The 21,454-nt window shown below is 28.2% G+C and overlaps 1 protein-coding gene across 2 annotated transcripts in view; it reads left to right on the forward strand.

Annotated features, from left to right (window-relative positions):
• The window catches only part of LOC112692418 (sex peptide receptor-like), a 139,688-nt gene extending 122,581 nt beyond the window's left edge, over window positions 1-17,107 (forward strand). For both annotated transcript variants that reach the window (XM_025567092.1, XM_025567093.1), the window contains exons 4-5: window positions 15,571-15,856; window positions 16,721-17,107. In XM_025567092.1, coding sequence (XP_025422877.1) covers window positions 15,571-15,856; window positions 16,721-17,107 — 673 coding nt within the window. The remainder of the gene's footprint in view (window positions 1-15,570; window positions 15,857-16,720) is intronic.
• The last annotated feature ends 4,347 nt before the right edge of the window (window positions 17,108-21,454 follow it).

Raw genomic sequence — 21,454 nt, forward strand, 5'->3', positions numbered from 1 at the left:
AAGTTCATTTCAACTTATTAGGCTAGCATTAGTACTATCAAAAATAATGAAATGTTTACCAACCAATACATATAATGCATTAAAATCAGTTGTACCCGAAAATATCACATTAGCAGATCCGTATTTCTACCAACGCGGAAAAATAGATATACTAATAGGAGCAGATACATATTGGGAGGTTATGGGCACTAATATTTTTAAAATTAATCCGTCTAGTCTGCACCTGCAGGAAACAAAGTGGGGCTGGATAGTGGCGGGAGGAAATTCACAAGGCGCAGAGATTGTATTAAACAGCTGTATGTTCACATGTACGGAACACGATATTAGCTTATCAGAGCAAATTGAAATGTTTTGGAAAATAGAAGAATGTACATCAAATGAAACTTGGTCAAATGAAGAAAAACTCTGTGTTGAGCACTTCACAAAAAATACAAGACGGGATGAGTCGGGAAAATTTATTGTAAAGTTACTATTAAAAGATAATGTAGTGCAATTAGGCAAATCGTACGATATCGCTATGCACCGATTTTTGTCATTAGAACGGCGATTAGAAAAATTTCCGGAAATATATAATCAATATAGAGATTTCATACAGGTGTATTGTGAACTTGGTCATATGGAAGAGGTAATCGACAATGAAATAAATATTGATAGACGCGATTACGTATACATTCCCCACTCATACGTAGTAAATGAAGATAGCCGTACAACAAAATTACGTGTGGTACTCGATGCGTCAAGTAAAACAGATACAGGCATATCACTTAATGATGTTTTAATGAAAGGTCCGGTTATACAAGAAAAACTAATTAAAATTATCGCACGGTTTAGAACGCACAAATATGCATTTTCAAGTGATATTACGAAAATGTACCGTCTAGTTTGGATAGACAAATCGCATCATAATTATCAACGAATATTGTGGCGGCCCAACAAAGACGAAGAAATCAAAATATATCGTCTGTATACTGTCACATATGGCACAGTATCAGCAAGTTTTCAAGCTATAAAATGTTTATCAATGTTAGCAGAAGAAACCAAAAATAAATTAATATCGAATATAATTAAATACGATTTTTGCATGGATGACTGTTTTACAGGGGGCTTCAGTATATTAAAAACTATACAATTACGCAATGATTTAATTTCCACATTGGGTAAGGGAGGATTTACTATGGCCAAATGGACGGCAAACAACGATGAGTTAATTAAAAATATTCCCAATGTCAACTCAAGTGAATTCACGTCGTTAGATTTAGGTGAAGATGTTGTAAAAACGGTCGGATTATTTTGGGAACCACGCAGTGACTACTTATCGTATAGAATAAAATTGTCCGAAAATGAAGCATGTACAAAACGTGAAATATTGTCGCATATTTCCAATCTTTTTGACCCATTGGGTCTCGTGGGACCAATCATTATCGTCGCGAAAATAATCATGCAAACATTGTGGTTGGAGAAGGTTGATTGGGATGAACACTTATCAGAGGAAATCCGTACAAAGTGGAAGCATTTTTGGTACGAATTAAAAAGTATTAATACAATTAAAATACCCCGGTGGGTGAATACTGGTGGTTGTACACGTATAGAAATTCTCGGGTTTGCGGATGCATCATCGTACGCATACGGCGCATGTTTATATGTTCGTAATGTATCAGTCAAGCAAAAGGTAGCCGTGCGATTAATATGTGCAAAATCGCGGGTAGCTCCTCTCAAAACCACCTCTATTCCAGGTTTGGAATTATGTGCTGCTGTATTATTAACACGATTAGCAAAAAATATTATTTCCACATTGCGAATACATATTACGCATCAATATTGGTAGTTAGATTCGCAAATAGTGTTAGCATGGATTGCGGCGGAACCATCAAGATGGAAAACATACGTAGCAAATCGCGTGAGTGAAATACACGAGGTAACACAGCAACATGAGTGGAATTACGTAAAATCTAATGAAAACCCAGCAGACGTATTATCGCGTGGATGCAGCCCAACTGAACTTAAAAATAATTATTTGTGGTGGAATGGACCAGCGTGGCTCCAAAATTATAATATCAAATGGAATAAATTACCCGATAATAATAAAGAAGATATAATATCAACGGAGGTGTGTGCAGAGGAAAAATTACAATTAGTGACAACAACAGCAATAGTAGACACGGACGAATTATATATATTTAATCTATACTCTACATGGAAAAAATTAATAAACGTCGTGGCGTATATATTACGATTTTTCAACAATGCATCAAGTAAAATGAAAAACAAAACAAAAAGAAATGGAATATTAAGCGTAATGGAAATTCAATCGGCAACGATGACATTAATAAAATCAGTTCAACAATATGCGTTTGCGAAAGAATTACGTATTTTGAACAATTTAAATAAAACTAGCGTATCAGTAAAATGTAATCTACTCGCGCTAAACCCGTTTATTGATAATGACGGATTGTTACCAGTTGGCGGCCGATTGTTAAATGCGTCCGATATTTCGTACGAACAAAAACATCAAATTATATTACCGCACATCGAACCTTTTTCATCATTATTTTTTTCGACAGAGTATGAAAGACTGATGCATGCATGTGCACAGACTATGCTGGGTACTATACAATTTCAATATTGGCCAATAAAAGCATTTAAATAGGACAATTGCAAATACGAATTTAACGTATGACGAAATTTATACCGTACTTGTACAAATTGAGGCATGCATAAATTCACGTCCCCTAGTACCTTTATCAAATGATCCGAATGACCTAGCTGTATTAACCCCTGCGCATTTCCTAATAGGTAGTTCACTCGTATCTTTACCTCAATCCGATCAAACGCATCAAAAAGAAAATTATTTATCACGGTGGGAAAGAGTTTAAAAAATTACCCAGGGATTGTGGAAAAGGTGGAACAGAGAATATCTGAATCAACTTCAAGTCAGGGCTAAGTGGCATCAACCAGCAAAAGCTGATATAAGGGTTGGAACAATGGTGCTGATCAAGGAGTCAAATGTACCACATCTCCAGTGGAACATGAGGCGAGTTACAGCATTGCATCCCGGGCAGGACGGTGTGACAAGAGTCGTGGAGGTAAAGACACGTGGTGGTGTAAAGAAAAGGGCATTTAGATTGGTGTGTCCGCTACCAGGACAAACTCAACATGAAAATGAAATTATATAAAAAAAAAAAATTTTTTTTGTTTATTAATTTTATTGGCGGTGTCATACTAAAACTATTATTATTTATTTATACTATTATTATTTTATACTATTATTTTCTGTATTATTTATGTATAATGTCAATGCATTTATCAATCATTCCATAATTTTGAAACTATGTTTCAAGGGGGGTGTATGTTTGAGATAGACAGGTACAATGGTTTATGGCTTATTTATTATATTGATAAGATATCGTCGACATTCAATCGCGATATCACAATAATTTTTTAGTTCGTCGTTTTCCGCCGATCGCTACGGTGCAGTAAAAATAAGCTGACACTTGCCGCTTATAATATTGTGATTTAATTTAAAATAAAGCATTTACTTTAATTATTTACATTTAGCGTAAAGTAAAATTATACAGTTTACAATTAATCAAACAGTAATTTTTTTAATTTTTGTTTAGGATGCGGCTGCCCATATTGGGCATCGTATGTGATTAATGGTCTTATTATTGATGTGTATATTAGAAAGGAGCATTTAATTTGAAGTGTTGAGCTGTAATTTATTAGGGGGTATAAGATTTTCAATCGTGTATAGATTTGGCTTAATTTTTTATTTATATGCATTTTCCATGTTAATTTTTCATTAAGGTAAACTCCAAAATATTTAATTGATTGATCTTTATTATTCCATAATATAAGCTGATTTTTGACTTTTAATTGAGTTGGATTTGTATATCTCTTTAGACTAAATATTTTCGCTTCGCTCTTAACCCTTCGTTAGTGTGTTGACGGTTTTTTGCATATTCAATGTGTTGGGGTTTATTACACCCCACAATTTAAAATAACAAAAAATCAAAATTATAGTTCAACTTTTATTAAAATTTAATTTTATAACAACTTGTTAATACAGAAATAATATTATATAAAAAAATAACAATTTTTAATATACTTTTAAGAACTTAAGAATCATGTTCACTTTCGATTACGAAATCAACATCGTCATCGGAATTATCTACGTCAGAAAAAATCATTATCAGTACATTCGTCCAAATAACCAAGAATTTCATTACAATTTGCCATTTTCTTTGTCAATGAAATACATTAGGCAAAATTATAAAATAAACAAATTTATAGTATAAATGTACTTACCGAAAAAGAAAATCAAAAAAAATTAAAAAATCAAAAAATATACATGAATAATGTGTTGGGGTTTGAGATACCCACAATTTGATATCACTCAGTTTATTGCATGATAACAGATAAACATATGGTAATTTACTAACCAAAACTGTTTTGTATGATAGAATACTTTGTTAACAAGGATTTCATTGAGGTAAAAGTTTGATTTAGTTTAACCACTAGTAGTATCACGCAAACTCTTATCACGTGGTGTTTATTAAACCCCAACACACTAACGAAGGGTTAATTGGGTTAAGAGCGAGTTTCCATTTTGTAAACCAGTCTGAGATTTGGTCTAAAGAAATTTGTAGGTCTGTTATTGAATTTTCAAGACTTTTATTTACTTTTATTTAATTTTATTTTTTAGACTTTTATTTTATGTTGTGTTAAGATAACAGTATCATCTGCGTACATTGCTAACTGACATTTTAGTGGAACTGGGATATCATAACAAAAAATATTAAATAAGGTGGCCCCAAGTATTGACCCCTGTGGGACCCCTGCTGATATCGAATGTTCTTCAGAAGTATTAGTATCTATTCGTACTTTAAACGTGCGATTTGTGATAAATGCTGTTATTATAATATAAAGATAGGTTGGCAGTTTTAGTTTTGTTAAAATGGACATGAGACCTTGGTGCCAGACCTTGTCGAAGGCCTGAGCGACGTCAAGAAAGGCAGTGGTTGTGTATTGTTTATTTTTAAATCCATCTACTATTATTTCTGAGATTATCTGAAGTTGATGACATGTGGAGTAGTGAGGTTTGAAGCCGAATTGGTGAGGTTGAATAATTTTTAGATATTCTGTGTAGCAGTATTCTTTCTAATAGTTTGGAGAGGGTAAGTAGTAAACTAATTGGTCTATAGCTTTCCGGTTAACTGTTTGGTTTTCCAGGTTTGTGTATAGGAATGATAATTGCTTGTTTCCAGGTATTTGGAAAATATCCTATTCTTAAAATGGAGTTTAAAAGGCTAATTAAGAATGCAAGGGCTTTTGGGGTAAGGTTTTTAAGAATTTTATTGGTAATGAGATCATGTCCAGGACTTTTTTTATTTGGTAGTCTGTCTATTATCTTTTTTATTTCCATCGGGCTACATAGATGAATAGTATCTGTTTTCATAGAATATGTATTTATAGAGTAAATTTGCTGTGTTATATCTATGGTAGTGTTCTCAGTAGTAAAACAATTTTCAAAGTGCTGGGCGAAAATTTTGCATTTGTCAATGTTTGTTTCGTATTTTGCTATTCTAACTTTAAGGGGAGGAATAGTGTCTCTTTGTTTGAGTATTCTTTTTGTGGCAGTCCATAGGCTGGCATAGTTTGGATTCAGTGTTGATAGATATGTTTTGTAAGATTTGAATCTATTGTTATCCAGTTCCCATTTGACTCTTCATGTTAATTGGTTTAATCGCTTTTTTATTTCTATTTTTCTTGTTCTTTGCCATATTCTTCTGGCTTTATGTTTTTCTTTTATTAATTGCTGAATGTGGAGCGATAGGGAGGAGTATTCTCGTGGTTTACTTTTTTTGGGGCTTTCTGGTGCCTGAGCTGATTTAATTGTATTTTTTATTGATTCTATGAGGTTGGTGTCTATTTCTTTGTTGTTTTGATGAGATCTGTTTATACTAAGGTTTATATTGAGATTTTCTCTAAAAATCTCTTAGTTTATTGGCCGGTTTATTAGTTTTGGGGTTTGAGGAATTAATTCCGTTTGTTCGTATAAGATGGTGATTACTGGGACATGATCCGAGTCTAGTTCATGTGCAACTTGGTAATATAACTGTGCTGTGAGATTTGAAACTAAAGCAATGTCTAATATGTCTGGTTGTCTACTTGTTCTGTGGAAGGTGGGTTTAGAGGGTGTTGATATTAAAATTCTTAGTTCAGAAGTGAATTGAAATAGTTTATTACCATTTGGGTTAGTTTTTAGGCAACCCCATATTTAATTTTTGGAATTTAAATCTCCTAAGAGTATGATTAGGTTTCCTTTGAAAAGTACATTAATGTCATCTCTTTGAATTTTTTTGTGTGGAGGATTGTAGGCGGATATTATTTTAATTTCAAATCTGTCTGTTGATATCATTATGGTAGTGGCTTCAATGTTGGTCAATTCAGGGGTGGTTAGTTGGTGATGTTTTGATAGTTCTTTTTACTAGGATTGCTAGTCCTCCAGACGAATGGATAGTGTCTCTATCTTTTCTATAACTATTATAACTGTTGATCTTGAATTTTTCTGTTATGCATGCTATGTCTATCTTATGGCGAAATAGAAATTCATTAAGTGAAGATTTTTTTTTATTTTAATGCCATTAGCATTCCAGTTAATGAGTTTGACTTCTTTTAATTTAATGGATGTCATTAAAACTATATAACGAAAGATTGTTTGAAATAGAGTTGAAGATGGAACTAATGATGGACTGTATGTTATGTAGAATATTTTCGATAAATTGAGTTATTATTTTTTAGAGATTTTCATTTTGCGATTCTAAGCATATATTATCCTCATTTTTTTTGGTTATTTTGGGTAGGATTTGCATTTCCTTTGAGTATATTTGAGTAGGAGTTCGGATTTATTGTTTTTTTAGTGAGATTATTGATAATTTCATTGATAGTTGTGTCTTTTGGTATATCATTTTCAGTTAAGTAAGGTTTTTTTGGTGTAGTTTGTCTTTTTATTTTTGATATTTTTAAAATAGGTACAACCCTTATAATTAGCTGGATGAGCTCCGTTGCAATTTACACAGTCTGGTGGAATTTCTGATGATTTATTACAGTTTAAATAATGATGTGAGAGATTAAATTTCACACATCGAGGTTGGAGTTTAAAGGATTTGTGTAAATGTTCAAATCTTTGACAATTGGTACACTGGGGAGGATCTATCGGCTTCCGACGTGGTTCAGTTATAACTATGCAATTAAGAAGCTTGGTGAGTTTGAAGATTTCTTGTGATTTGTGATGATTTATTAGTTGAACTGCCATTAGTGGGCTCGGGGTTTTATCTTTATTGTTTAGTCTGGTTACTGATTTTACTGGGTAACCTAGGATTTTTAATTCTTCCATTACTTCGAATTCGGTTATTGATTTTGGTAGATTCTTTATGATTGCGAATATGTTTTTTTTCGGTTTTTGATCTATAGGTATAATATTCAATTTTTTTTTCGTTTAGATATTTGGTTAGACCACGGAAGTCATCAACGGTTTCTAAGTTAACTTTTATTTTGTCGTATTTAGATGTAGTAGTAAATTCGTAACTTATGATTTTCGCTATTTTGTTCCAAAATTAGGAATATTGCTTTATGTTTAATATGAACAGTGATGGAAATTTTATCTTCGTTGGAGGTAAACATTTCTAGATCTATTAGTGTTTTATTAGTTATTAGTGTTACCTAGTAAGGTATAACGATTTGGAGTGGTGAATACTTTTTTGGCGAATTGTGTGATTTTTCTGTTTTTCTGGGAGGACTGAAGTTGTTAGTTGTGGGACTATTAAGGTCAACATTATTTTCGATTTTATTAATTATTTTTAAGATGATTGGTGGGACTTTGGGTTCATTGTTAGAATGTATACGCGTAATTTTATGTTTATGTTTAATTGAATTAGATGTAGTGCTCATTATAATTGGTGTGTGTGGCTATTAGTGTATTGGTGATGGCGGGCTTATAGAGGTGCGGTTTTGTTCTCGATAAGGTATTTATGCTAGTGGACTTTGTGCTTAGATATATAAGGTATACATTACCGAATAATGATTTCGAGTCGTAATTGATTTTATACTCACTGCTAACGAGAGCTATCAAAACGTTTCGTGGAATATACGTGTGACCACTACGGTATCTAAACACGAACTCGCCAAATTTAAAACACATTTATGATGTCGTTTTCAATACGAACATTTCACGCCAATAAATTTAATTCCAATTATATTTAATTTCATTTAAAATGAAAATCCATTATTTTTAACATGATAATAAAATGTTGTATACGCTTATGATACATAAAATTAAGACTGTCTAAGTTCAGAACTTTGACAGTCATTCTGGGTATATTTGGTTAAATGCGTGGAACGAATTTTTTCTGGAAATAAAGATATATTCTGTGAATACTTCAAATAAATATTTGAATCAAATAGAATTCAAATTTATAGTAACTTTAGCGTGCATAAATTAAAAAACTCATTATATCTTCATTAGTAACCACGTTTGGAATAAACTCTACGGAAAAATCAATAATGTATGAGCATACAGAATTTCAGAAGTAGTCTTTGAATAGCTTCTCAACTTTTTTAAGCTAAATGTATTCATTAAATGAAATGCGTACAGTCAGTTTTACTGAATATAATGTTTACTCAAGAGCACATCGTTAAACTATTTAATGACAAAAATATTTATTTACAGTTTAAAGTTTCTGCATTTCAAAAAAAGTGTTTTATCAGTTAGAGCTGTTCTTTGTACACATATTATTATAACGATGGATAAACAAATTTATAAACTTATCAATAACTGAAAATCTTAATAATTTGAGTAATAATAACGCTATGGTTATAGTTTAATGTGAATTTTCAATTTATGCAAAAAGATCTACGTAAAATAATTTAATCTCAGTTTTAAACTTTGGGTGTAAAATACTAAATAAAAGTACTAAAAATTAAAAATAATAAAAAGTTATATAAATAAAAAGCAAATTCATAAATCCGGATAATCCGGATACTTCGGCAAATCCTAATAAGAATTTGATTTAAATCCGGATTTCAATCCCATCTCTATCACCAATAGAATTAGGATGAGTTTTTTCAGGTAATATTTGAAGCATGAGTGTTCTATATATTTTAGAATGAACTAAAAATAATGCATGTTTCCGATGCTTTAATGATTTTTTGATATGTTATAAATCGTCATCATATAGCAATATAAACATAATGTTATATGATACATTTTTTATTCTTATAAATATGTAGGTATAGTATATGTCGTTTTATAATTTATGCAATACTACTCAGTACTTTTTTTTCGTCAAACAATAGTAATTTTTAAAAAGAAAGAGAAATTGTTAGTGATGTACAACGATTTCGTATTATGATATTTTGTTCGGAGTAATTTTACAGACATCGATGTGATTAATTTATCGAAACTACTTCGATATAGATATCAAATCGTTACAATTTCTATTAATCTATAATATGAATTTTTTTTTTTTTTTTTTAATGTAAAATTTCCATGGTTATTTAGTATTGTATTATTTTTAGTTTTATAAATTATATTCAGAGGCAGATTTAATTTTTTTTCGGTCATAGGCATTAAATATTTGCCATCCAATTGTTAAGTATAATAGTGCCTTATTTCAGTCACTCCCAAAGTGTGTTCCTAAAGGTTCCGTGGGACAAGGGTTTCTTAAGATTTATGTGAATATTGAGAGCAAGTAAATGTAGTTAAGTAATTGTAGTAATTGTAGTAACAATATTCATGAATTATTTTTAAAACGTTTTTTTTTTGGATAGTTGATTTTTTAATAAATAATTGAAAAATTGATGTTAAGTTGGATATAGATACATTGGAACTCCATGAAATATACACTATTTTATAAGTATTCCATAATTTCAAAAGTTTGGGAATCGCTGCCTTAATTCATTTGAATTTTTAGCCAATTTCACGCTCTTAGTTATTTAGCCTACTTTGAAAAATTTCAAAGATGTTTTTCAAATTTAAATGAAAACTACAATGATAATTTTTATAAACTACCATTATTTGGATAATAAGGTAAACTACTACATTATTTTTTTTATAAATATAAAATAAGGAATTAATTTCCATTTCCTATTTCATATTTTTATACAAATAATGTATTTTAATAAAGCACTACAATATTTTCCCCCCCCCCCCCCCAAATGTAGCCACCTAAGTCGACTACCTATTATGAATCGATAATCGGTAAAAAACATATTTTATTGATAAATTACGTCTTTTACATAAGTGATTCAATTATGAAATTAAAAGGTATGTTGTAAAAAAGAGCATTTCAAATTCAAATTAACTACTTTAATCAATCAATGACGTAATTTACTTAGATTGTTGGTAAATTATGATAAATTTCATATTTTTCATAATTTTAATTCAAATAATTTTTTTATTATGTTACACATAAGTTAATAATAATAATTCATGGTAAGTCCTGCATCCGAATTGCATGCCAGAAAAAAAAAATGTATATCTGAAATTGCATTCCATCTCTTAGAGGGGTATGCCATGTACCTATAAGTTGTACACACAAGTACATGATAAATAAACTTGAGGTACACGGCATGCCATTCGGACAGAACCCACCACGAGGTGTTATGCAATTTCGACATTCTAATTAATGTTTTTTTTTTTTTTTTTTGGCATGTAATTCGGATGCACCGATGGTAAGGAATCTCTGCTGAAACCAATCTTGTTCTTACTGTAGGTACACTTTAAACCAGTTCAATAGCTAATCTGAATTTATTGCTGATTTATGGAACTGCACACATTTTAATGCCATTGGCAAATCTTTCGATTTATGTTTTATAGTTTATTTATATTGCAAATAGTTAAAACATTTCTTTAGATTTTATACATTAATAATAATTCGCACATCCTCTGGTAATACTTGTATTATTATAAGGTGATCAGCTCTAAAAATTTTTTTATATTAATTAAATCTTAGATTTCTAATACATACATTTACATGCTTAGAAAAAGATTAAAAATATAAAGAATAAGTAGAAAGAAATTTTTAGTACAATTTATTAATAATAATAATAATAACAGATTTTAAATAAAATGATAAAAGTACAGTACATTATTTAAATTAGAAATTAGATTAGTTTTAATATTATAATATAATAATACTTAAAATTATTATAATTTTTAAAGAGGTTAAAATGAATTGTTGTATTTTCACACATAATAATAGCAATATTTAATAAGCTTTTTAAATTAATATAATCTTATTTTAAGTATTTTACTATTATATCAAGAGTAATATGATTTGAAAAAATATAATTTTTATGTGACATTTTAAATTTAAATTATCTCAATTTTCTTTTTTTTAAATTACTTTTTAGTAAGGTGAAGTAAAGAATTTTCTCAGCATAGGCAATTTCGTGATAATATTTGTGGAACGTATAATGTAATTTTCAAGTCAATCGTGTAATAGGGTATTACATTATATGTTTAACAAATTATAACACAAAATTGCCTATGCCATGAAAATACCTTACTTCATTCTATATTGATTTTAAAACAATTACCTACATTATTGAAGAAGTATTTATTAAATTCATTAGTAACATTCCTACTATCGTTTAGTACTCGTATGTGTTAACTTTGTTTTATTTTATCAATATATTGATATAACTATATATTTTTTGTTGTTTTGCCTGCAATTTCATTAGTAAGTCGCCATATTTTTTGAGCTTGAATTTATACTTTTGGGAAAAGTATTGGTAATATTTTTTTTGGCTTATCTATAAAATTATTTCTATATATTTTTAATCTAAGTTTTAAATTAATATCAAATAGACTTAATATTAGTTTTTTGGACATTTTTTGTATATTTTTTTATATAGATAGCTAAGTTCTTGGTTGTCCAAGCTTTAATTTTTATTATTATTATCGATTTATTATTAGATATCCATAAAACTAATATTTCAACGTCCCTATTCATCAGTTCAAATGATCCTTGATTCTAGCTGTGTCGGGATTAACAAATTATCAACAGTAATAAAATTGGGTTTTTGCTCAGCTAACTACGTTTGTTATTATATTTTTGATTTACTAAGCTATGTTACTTAGGATAATTAGTGGGCATCCATAAACAAGACTCATACCGGCCAACAGTACGTTGACCTTACTGAGCCGTAATTACAAAATAAAGAATGATAAATTAAGTATTATACTTAAATACATAAGTTTACTTTTTTACAAAAAATCAAAAACGGCACCTACCTCAATGTAAGTTGGTCAAATTGCACTAAATGCCTCATTCTCCGACTTAACTGGTAATAGATGTCAATAATCGACGGATATCTACAGTTACAACATTTACCAATTTTCAGGGAAATTACGTCATTCACCACGTTGACGTCTTTCATTGTAATAGATATATATTTTTTTGATATCGCGATACGATTTCGATATAAACCAACCGATATCAATAATTGAAAATATATCGTTATAGAAAATTAGACATTTTTCTTATTATTACAAGTACTCGTACAACTATTTTATAATCCGTATTATACATTTATAAATATCTAAATCCTCACTAAGAAGAATGTCTTATAAACTACATAAATGAAATAATAATATAATCAAATTTAAAATAGTTGTTCTATTATACAATTTAAATTTAAAAAAATTATGTGATATTGATTCTATAGCGAATAATACCTACTGTTTTTAATTAATCTTATATATGAATTTTAAAAGAACTAAACGTTTGGTTTTTTTGTATTATATACTTACGTTGATTTACACCCAAAATTAATTTTATACAACAACCCGCTAGCTCATTATAGTGAACTAAATTATATTACAATAAAATATAAAATTGATGAGCACACTATACATTTCTGTGTGAAAAATCTTTGTACTAGGTGTGTTATGTATAATGTTATGTGTATAATTAAAGATTTATAATTATATGGTACATCTTATATTAGGTTTCTAGCTATAATTTATATTTTACTTCCACTTACTTATTTTTTTCAAATTTAATTTCTATAATTAAATTAAAAACTACGATTTTTAAGTATAAAAAGTTAATAATTATCATATCTACAAGGACCATACTTAAAGGACCATTTTCAAACTTATTATACAAACTATTTTGATGATATTCATCATTGACTTATTGATTAAGAATTTTAATTGGATTATATTGATTATATTTATAAGCAATTAATTATAATTTAATTAAAATATAAAACTATTAGAACTTAATTAATTGATTCTAAATTTTAGACTCACTAATAAAATATATTACAAAACCCGCCGACAGTGAAAACTACTATCAAAATATCATATTCATTACTTGTAATTATTAAAATAATCATACAACTTTGAGAACCTCCTTAATTGTGAGGAACCCATAGACTCATTTACTTGGACTGACGTAGAACTAAATGAAAGCGAATACCCTCTATCATCTAGAATTGAGTTAGCAGAACAAATTAAAAGGTTAAAAAATCAAAAGACCCCAGATGAAGACGGAATCCAGGGTAAAATTTTAAAGAGTCTAGATGAAGAAGCATATCAAATATACATAATTTAATAGAAGTAGTTTGGAAAGAAGAAAAAATCCTGGAAGATTGAAGAATAGCGATAATATGCCTGATATATAAAAAGAACGATCCACTCGAGTGCAACAATTATAGGGACATTGATTTATTCAAAGTGTTATTGTATTGCATCCTAAATAGAATTAAACCAATCTCCGAAGAAATTCTGGGAGACTACCAAGGAGAATTTTGACCTAACAGATCTACTACAGACCAAATATTCATTATAAGACAGGTTTTTCAAAAAAATGTGGGAATATGACAAAGAGGGTTATATATTCTTTGTGGACATTAAAAAAGAATAGGATTCTATACATAGACCGAGCATATTTAATACACTGAAAGAGTTCATTATACTAAAAAAATTAATTAACCTAATTAAAGCAACCATGGAAAACTCTGAGATTAAAATAAAAATAGCAAATTCTACCTCCAAATCAAGGGTCTGAGGCAAGGAGATGCACTATATCCGATCCTCTTTAACCTAGTTCTGGAAAAGATTATCAGAAATATTAACATATCAGAAAGTTCAACATTAGGACAGTTGAAAAAAACGCCTGCTAGCATATGCAGACGATATTGCCATCATAGGAGACGAAATTGAGATAACAAAAAACCATTGTACTAACGGATTGAAACTAATGGAGGCTGCGTGTAAAGTCGGTCTCATAATAAATGACAAAAAGACGGAATACATGAAACTCAGATGAAGAGATAGGACATATTAACATATATAGAGTATAAAAGTGGATAGACATATCATTCACAGAATACCACAGTTTGAATACTTATGTGTCCTCTTAATTCAGGACAGTGATTTAAATGTAGAGACATCAAAAAGAATACAATTAGCAAACAATTGCTATTTTGGTACGGGAAATCTACTAAAATCTAAATCTATATCTATAAATTTAAAAATTTAAATGTGCATGACATTAATACGTCCCATCATCTTGAATGAATCAGAAATATGGGCACTAAGAAATATAGATATAGGAAATCAGATTAGACACATTTAAAAGAAAAATCCTAAGACGAATTTATGGCCTATGTCTCGACGCAAGAACCGGATAATGGAGAATTCAAACCAAAAGAGATACTTTTAAATTTAAAAATTTAAAATTAAAAAATTAATTTAAACATGTTTAAAATGCAAAGAATATGCATGTCAAGGGAAGTCATACAAATAATATTTATGTGGGCCGGATACGCCTGGAGTTTCCTTTTTCAAGGACTCAATAATAAATGCAGTAATTGAATAGGGCCTGAAAAGAAAAAGACCACTAGGCAGACCACGCCTTAGATGGGGAGACTGTGAGAAGTGAGAAGTTAAAGAAGTAGACTTAAGAGTAAGCTGGAGAGTTGTAATAGAATCAGAGAGATATGAAGGGAAATTTGTTGTACAGTATGGTCTTAAAAGCCGGAAAAACCTAAAAAAAAATTTAAAAAATGATAATACTCGAAGAAACAGTAACGTTAGATTAAATGTTATAACTCAAATAAATAACAAAATTTAAGCTCATATTACAATTATAAATCTTAACATATGTGAAAATTTAGATATGTACAACAATTGAAATAATTTAAGTATCTTGTATTACTTAAATTATTTTAATTTAAATATTTTTTTTTTTTTGGAACCAAATTTTTTAATGATAACTTACCCCGTATTTCAAAACTTAAAAGTTTATAAAGCTTATAAAGTTTAACGTGGTAATTTTACTTTTAGTGTAAAATATTGACTCACAAAAATTTGAATATACATATTTAACTGTAAAATCAATAAATGATCGGACGTAATAAATCTTCATACAACGTTACACGTATATAGTTATAACGTGTATTCTTCGCAATGACTTTTCATCTATCAGAGAACCATAATTCAAAAAACCATTTTGTTTTCTTCTTATTCAGTGTTGTCCGTATCTAAATGTGTTACAGATTGCCCAATTCCATGCACACCATATGCTCGGATCGGCGGTGTGGCATAGCCATCAAGCTGTCCTATCTGCTGCCGTTCATAGTATGCAGTCCGACGTTTCTGGTGTTTGAAATACTTAAGACGAAAGTCGTCGAAAATGGTACCATATCGACACTGTACCATTTGGGTTTGAGCCGGTTGGCCCGGGTTAACCACGAACTGTTGTACATGATGCACCTGTGGACGTACGCCGTCATCATCAAACTGCTGCCTTGTCTGATATTAACGGTTGTAACGATATCCTTGGTAAGTTCTAATTGTTATAATTTATTATTTAGTATGACTTGTTTCTTATACGATGTACTTTTTCACAAAATCAGTTTATCATTAAAAGTGCACTTTTGCCCCCTGGGTAGCACAATAATTTTGTGAGCCATCCTCTCTGGACATCCTGGTTTTTGATACGATACAAGAGTAAAATATTATATGAAAAACTATATAAGATACAAGAAATAATGATAATAATAATATAAATTTTTCGATAACTAAGAAATTTGTATCAAACTGTTGATAATAGATACTTTTGATAGTTACGTGATAAAAGTTATAAATTTTACATTTCTTTCGATAAAAATAACGAGTTAATTTATTATTAATTTAATAAAGTTAGTGTACTTGAGTACATCGCACAACATTTCCGATGCTTTAAAAAATTATATTTGTGTTTTTAAAACTTCTTTTAAACATGCATTTTAAATAAAAATTAACAAGTGGTTTTTTAAATATTACCCTACTTTATAGACCACCCAGAGAGTACTAAATTTGTTTGTTATGTCATGGACACTATAAATAATATTAAAAAAAGAAAAACTTGCTCTACTACTATGATGCTTGTAGGAATGTGTTATTTTTTTTTTTTTTAATATTACAACGATATAATTTAAATAGAAAATTTCACAAATATAACAATCATTTAAAATATAAATATTGAAACTGATTCACCTATCTATTAAATCCGGTAAAACCTAAGTAAATTAATGATTTCTAAAATATTCAATTACTGTAAACTATTAAAACATTTTAGTTTGAATAAAAATTTTCTAAAAAAATAGATACAAATATCATTCTTCATTTGTTTGTAAAAAAAAAAAATATAATTTAAATGTTTAGATAAATGCGTTGAGCGAGGCGTCCGAAAGAAAAGCAAAGCGACTCCCAACTCAGCAGCAAATGGCTCGCAAAAGAAATATGAAACTGAAGAAAAGAATGGATCGAACAAGTCGTATAATGATCGCGGTGTTATTATTATTTCTTGCCACAGAATTCCCACAAGGAATACTGGGTCTCCTAAGTGGAATACTGGGAAGGTGTTTTTTCCGAACTTGTTACAATTTATTCGGCGAGTTAATGGACATGTTAGCCCTCTTGAACGCATCGCTAAATTTTGTATTTTATTGCTGTATGAGCAAACAGTTTAGAGTAGCGTTCGGTAAATTATTCGAAACCCGGCCTAGCATTATTCTTAAGCCCAGCAATATACTAGAGACATTCGTATAGGATTTGGAGGAGGATTAAGACAGGCAAGTGTTGAAATTGTGAAAATTAACCAAATTATCATAAATAGAGATGCCTGTAAGTTAATCCTTGCGAAAGCCATGTGAATAAATTGATCTGGTAGTGAATAATTTTAAAATATATTCAAGCATACAAGTTAACCAATAATCACTTCCACAGCCCAACGCTTTTTTCTTAAACAAATAAATATAAGTTTCAGTTGCTCAAGTTTATATCTCGTAGAAGACATAATTGTGTGAGTGTCGTATTGTATTAAATTTTTTTTTTTTGAAAATTTAATTTTGTCTAATGTTTTGTTAATTATTTTTTTTCCAACTTGTACTTTAGTTATCCATAATTTGTACAATATTATATGAGTGTGTTTTTATCGTTAGTAACAGGGTCGATTTATGTATAAATAATATTATAAAAACACCGATACACTCTTCAGTCTTAAGTCTTAAATTAATAAGCATTTTTGTTTTCTATATCAACTCATAAACGATATATGTGATACACTAAAAATATTACGTCATAATATTCAATAACAATATTATCAATATTTTCTAATTTATAAAATATTAAAAATCACCATTGCCAATAAAATGTATATAAAATGAAATAATAATATTAGGTATTATGGCAATTTTTTTGTTATACGTGTTTATTTTTATTTGATCATTCATAATAGTATAACAATGTTATTTATATTTACTGTTTTAGAGTAAGAAAAATTATCATTAAATTTCAAACTTTATAGATATTCGGTTATATATTTAAGTCTAATACTAATTTTACTCAATTATTCATATTTTAATTGAATTACAACATAAAAAAAATCTTCCGTAAATAATTCATACCTATAGTTTTTTTTTGATTTTTTGTAAATGTATTATATTGTATAGTTTTTTTTTTTATTTTATTTTATTTTATTTTTTTTTTTTATGATAATTCCAAATAAAGTTATAATTTGTGTCTAAACCCAAATAATAAAAATAAATTATACCAAAGTATTAGAGTGGTTAAAAATATATATAGGTAATATCATAATAAAAACAACAACATGGATTTTCAAAAATCAACTTAATTTTAATTTTCTTTGACAATAAACACTTTTAAAAAAGAGTTTTTTTAGTAAATTCATAGATTAAATTGAAAACTATAATAAACACTAATAACATAGTTCCTTCAAAATATTCATATTTACATCACCAATGATAAACCAAGACTGAGAAATACTGAGTGATTTCTTTTTCTTATATACTTACCTAGGATAATTCGTAGTTATATACAATTATTACAAATCATCACTCTTCTTGTACACAAACATATAACTAAACTTCAAACTATCAATACTTTAAATATTATTGAATCATAATATATTAAACAATTAAAGCAGAAAGATAAAATTGATGTTTATCGATTTTTTATTCTTTATATATCGAATATAAAGAAAAAGATTCATTAATAATCAATGTAGCTATACTATTAATTCTATGATTTTAAAATGCCACCGTATATTTCCAATACATAGTATTAAACTTATATAATATCTATACGTTCTTGATGAGTGGGAATGATATTACAATTCCGTAGTTTTAAACAATTCAAATTAAAAGTACTTACCTACATATTTTTAATGAGTGTGAAATAAACTAAAAAATATTATTTTAAAAATGTAAAAAACAATTATTTTAGAAGTTTTAATATAGATATTATTTGAAGAGTTTTTCTCATGAATAATATTCATACTTTATAAAAGACAATTTTATCAACACAACTTTCTTTGTATGTGATATAACAATTGTTGTATAAACTATAGAATTGTTTTTGAAGTATTGTAATTAAACTAATTAAATTCGTCAATCTTAATTTGTTGTATTTGGAACCTAATTTGTTTATACATTTAAATTTTAGCGTAATTAAATAGTTTGATTAATTCATAATTTATATATACTCGTAATCCATTAGAAAACAAATTACGAAAAAAAAACTCCATCAAATAATTTCGAACTGCCATTAATAGTATTTTAGTAAATTGTCTCTTAAAAACTTAAAATAAACTTTCAGACCGAATTTGAAGCATACAATTGAGTGAAATGAGCACGTCACATTTTTTTATTAAAATACTATATTTTAAAATAAATTAATAAACTATAAGTTATAGTATAATATATAATAGACATATTTTATTTTAATTATTTAAAAAAACAATAAATAATATTGTTTTTTGTTGTTTATTTGTTAATACAATTTATAAATTATTAAAATATGACACATTTATAAAAGTTCAGACATATATTAATTATACTATAAAATATATAATAATATGTTACACTTATAATAATTAATAACATGCGTTAAGAAGTCTCGATCCTATAAAAAATTATACATTTTAAAACAAAATTATATGTTTATTTGTTTTTGATGTTTTATTAAAACTGTAAAATTAGCTAAACATTTTTATTTTTTATAGTATTAATTCAAGTATTTTAGATGTCTACTGCTCGCCGTACTTTAATTTTTTGTAAAGTATATAAGTATTAAAGTGAAATAATTACATTGAAGTAGTATATTTATCCCGGTGTTTCTGAATTGCGTGCGTGATTTTCTCGCGACACAACCGAATTGCATGCCGCGATTTTTTTTTTTAAATTTATCAATTTTTAATGCATATTTTTGATATAAGTTTATATTTTTACGCATTCTTATTTAAATAGAAAATTGTTAAACAACTTAAATAGACTAAAAAAATTATAAATGAACAAATAATAAATTGTGTGTTAATACATTAAAATAATATAAACAATTGTTAAACAACGTCAAAATATATAAGTTTCAAAACTTTTCAGAGTATAATAGATTAAAAAAATTATAAATATATAAATAGTGTGTTGCAATATATTGAAATAATATAAGAATTATTAAAAAAAATCAAAAAAATTTTAGTAAACAAATAAATATACAAATAATTTAAAAATATAAGTATATAAATGCTATAAAAATTAAAAATTAAACTGGCAAATTTTTGTATGCCAAAATTTCTACAAACTCCAAACGGGTTAAAACTTGATCTTTATACTGACGCTTAATTTCATGAATATAATTTTCTTTTTCCATTGTCACCCGTCATTTTTGTGTTTGATTTGAGCTATGCATTTCGATGTAAATGTCAGTTTGTACATTTTTTAAAACTTCTAAAAATTGAAAAATATTTGGATACAAAGAGTAGAACATACTATTGAGTTTCGAATGAAACGATTCACAAGCATTAGTAGTACGCGTTAAACTGTTAGAAAACTCCGCCCATATTGATGGTAGAAATTTACTGCTTTGTAAAATGTAATTTTTTTCAAAAAAGTCACAAAGCATTTAATTGCTGATTATTTGGTTTTATAGTCATGAGATCTTCAAAAAAACATTTTTAAACTTCCTCAGGTTCTAAAAAGAATAATCCAAAGCATACTTTTAAAAATTTTCCGATTTCTGATTTTTTTTTAAAGTTCTTACTTAGGCCAAGTGATTGGATTTTTCTCCACATAGTCTGGCCCAAGTGAAAGCGACAGACTATACGAACTACTCCGGGAAAAATCTCTGAAATTACCAAGTGAATAGGTTGTTCGAAATCAGCGTAAATTATACGTGGTGTAAAAGTCAAATTGAATTCACCAATTTTATCTAACAAATCAGAAAATGCATCTTTATATATTTTTGTAGTTTTGCCTGTTAATAAAAAAAAATACTAGCGGGGTATAATTTGAATTTTTAGCTCCATGGATAATAAATAATTGATAAAATGGTTTAGGACAACTTTTAAACGTACCATCAATATATAAAATGGCACATTCAATTAAGTATTTCAAATTAGTTTGTGTTAAAAAAGCTATTATATTTTTTTTTGAATTATTAATTAGCAAAAATAATACATCTCGATTTGTTTTGATTTCACCTAAATTTGTTAGAGCCAAATGTAGTTCATCTAAATTTGTAGGTAACTTTGGAATCGTAGTTGAACGTGCATAGTGAATATTTTTTCTTATACGCATCGTGTCTGTAGTAGATAGACTATTAATATCTTCTTCACGTAATTCTCGGTGTAAAATCTTACATGGCTTTTCAAACAGATCCTCCAAAGCTTTACGTTTTAATTTATTACTTACTTTTTGTCGAGTTAAAATATTGACATCATCTTTTTCGTGGTCGTGATTTAATGCACTAAAAATAATTTCACTATTTTCATTTAATTTAAAAATGATTTACACATACGTTTTGTGCATGCCCATCTTTGAATATTATTATTTAAATATTTGTAAAATGAAATGTATGGCCATCAATTAAATATAGTATTTC

This window comes from Sipha flava, unplaced genomic scaffold (genome assembly GCF_003268045.1).
Source record: "Sipha flava isolate LNK unplaced genomic scaffold, YSA_version1 73_pilon_pilon, whole genome shotgun sequence".
Taxonomy (NCBI): Eukaryota; Metazoa; Arthropoda; class Insecta; order Hemiptera; family Aphididae; genus Sipha; species Sipha flava.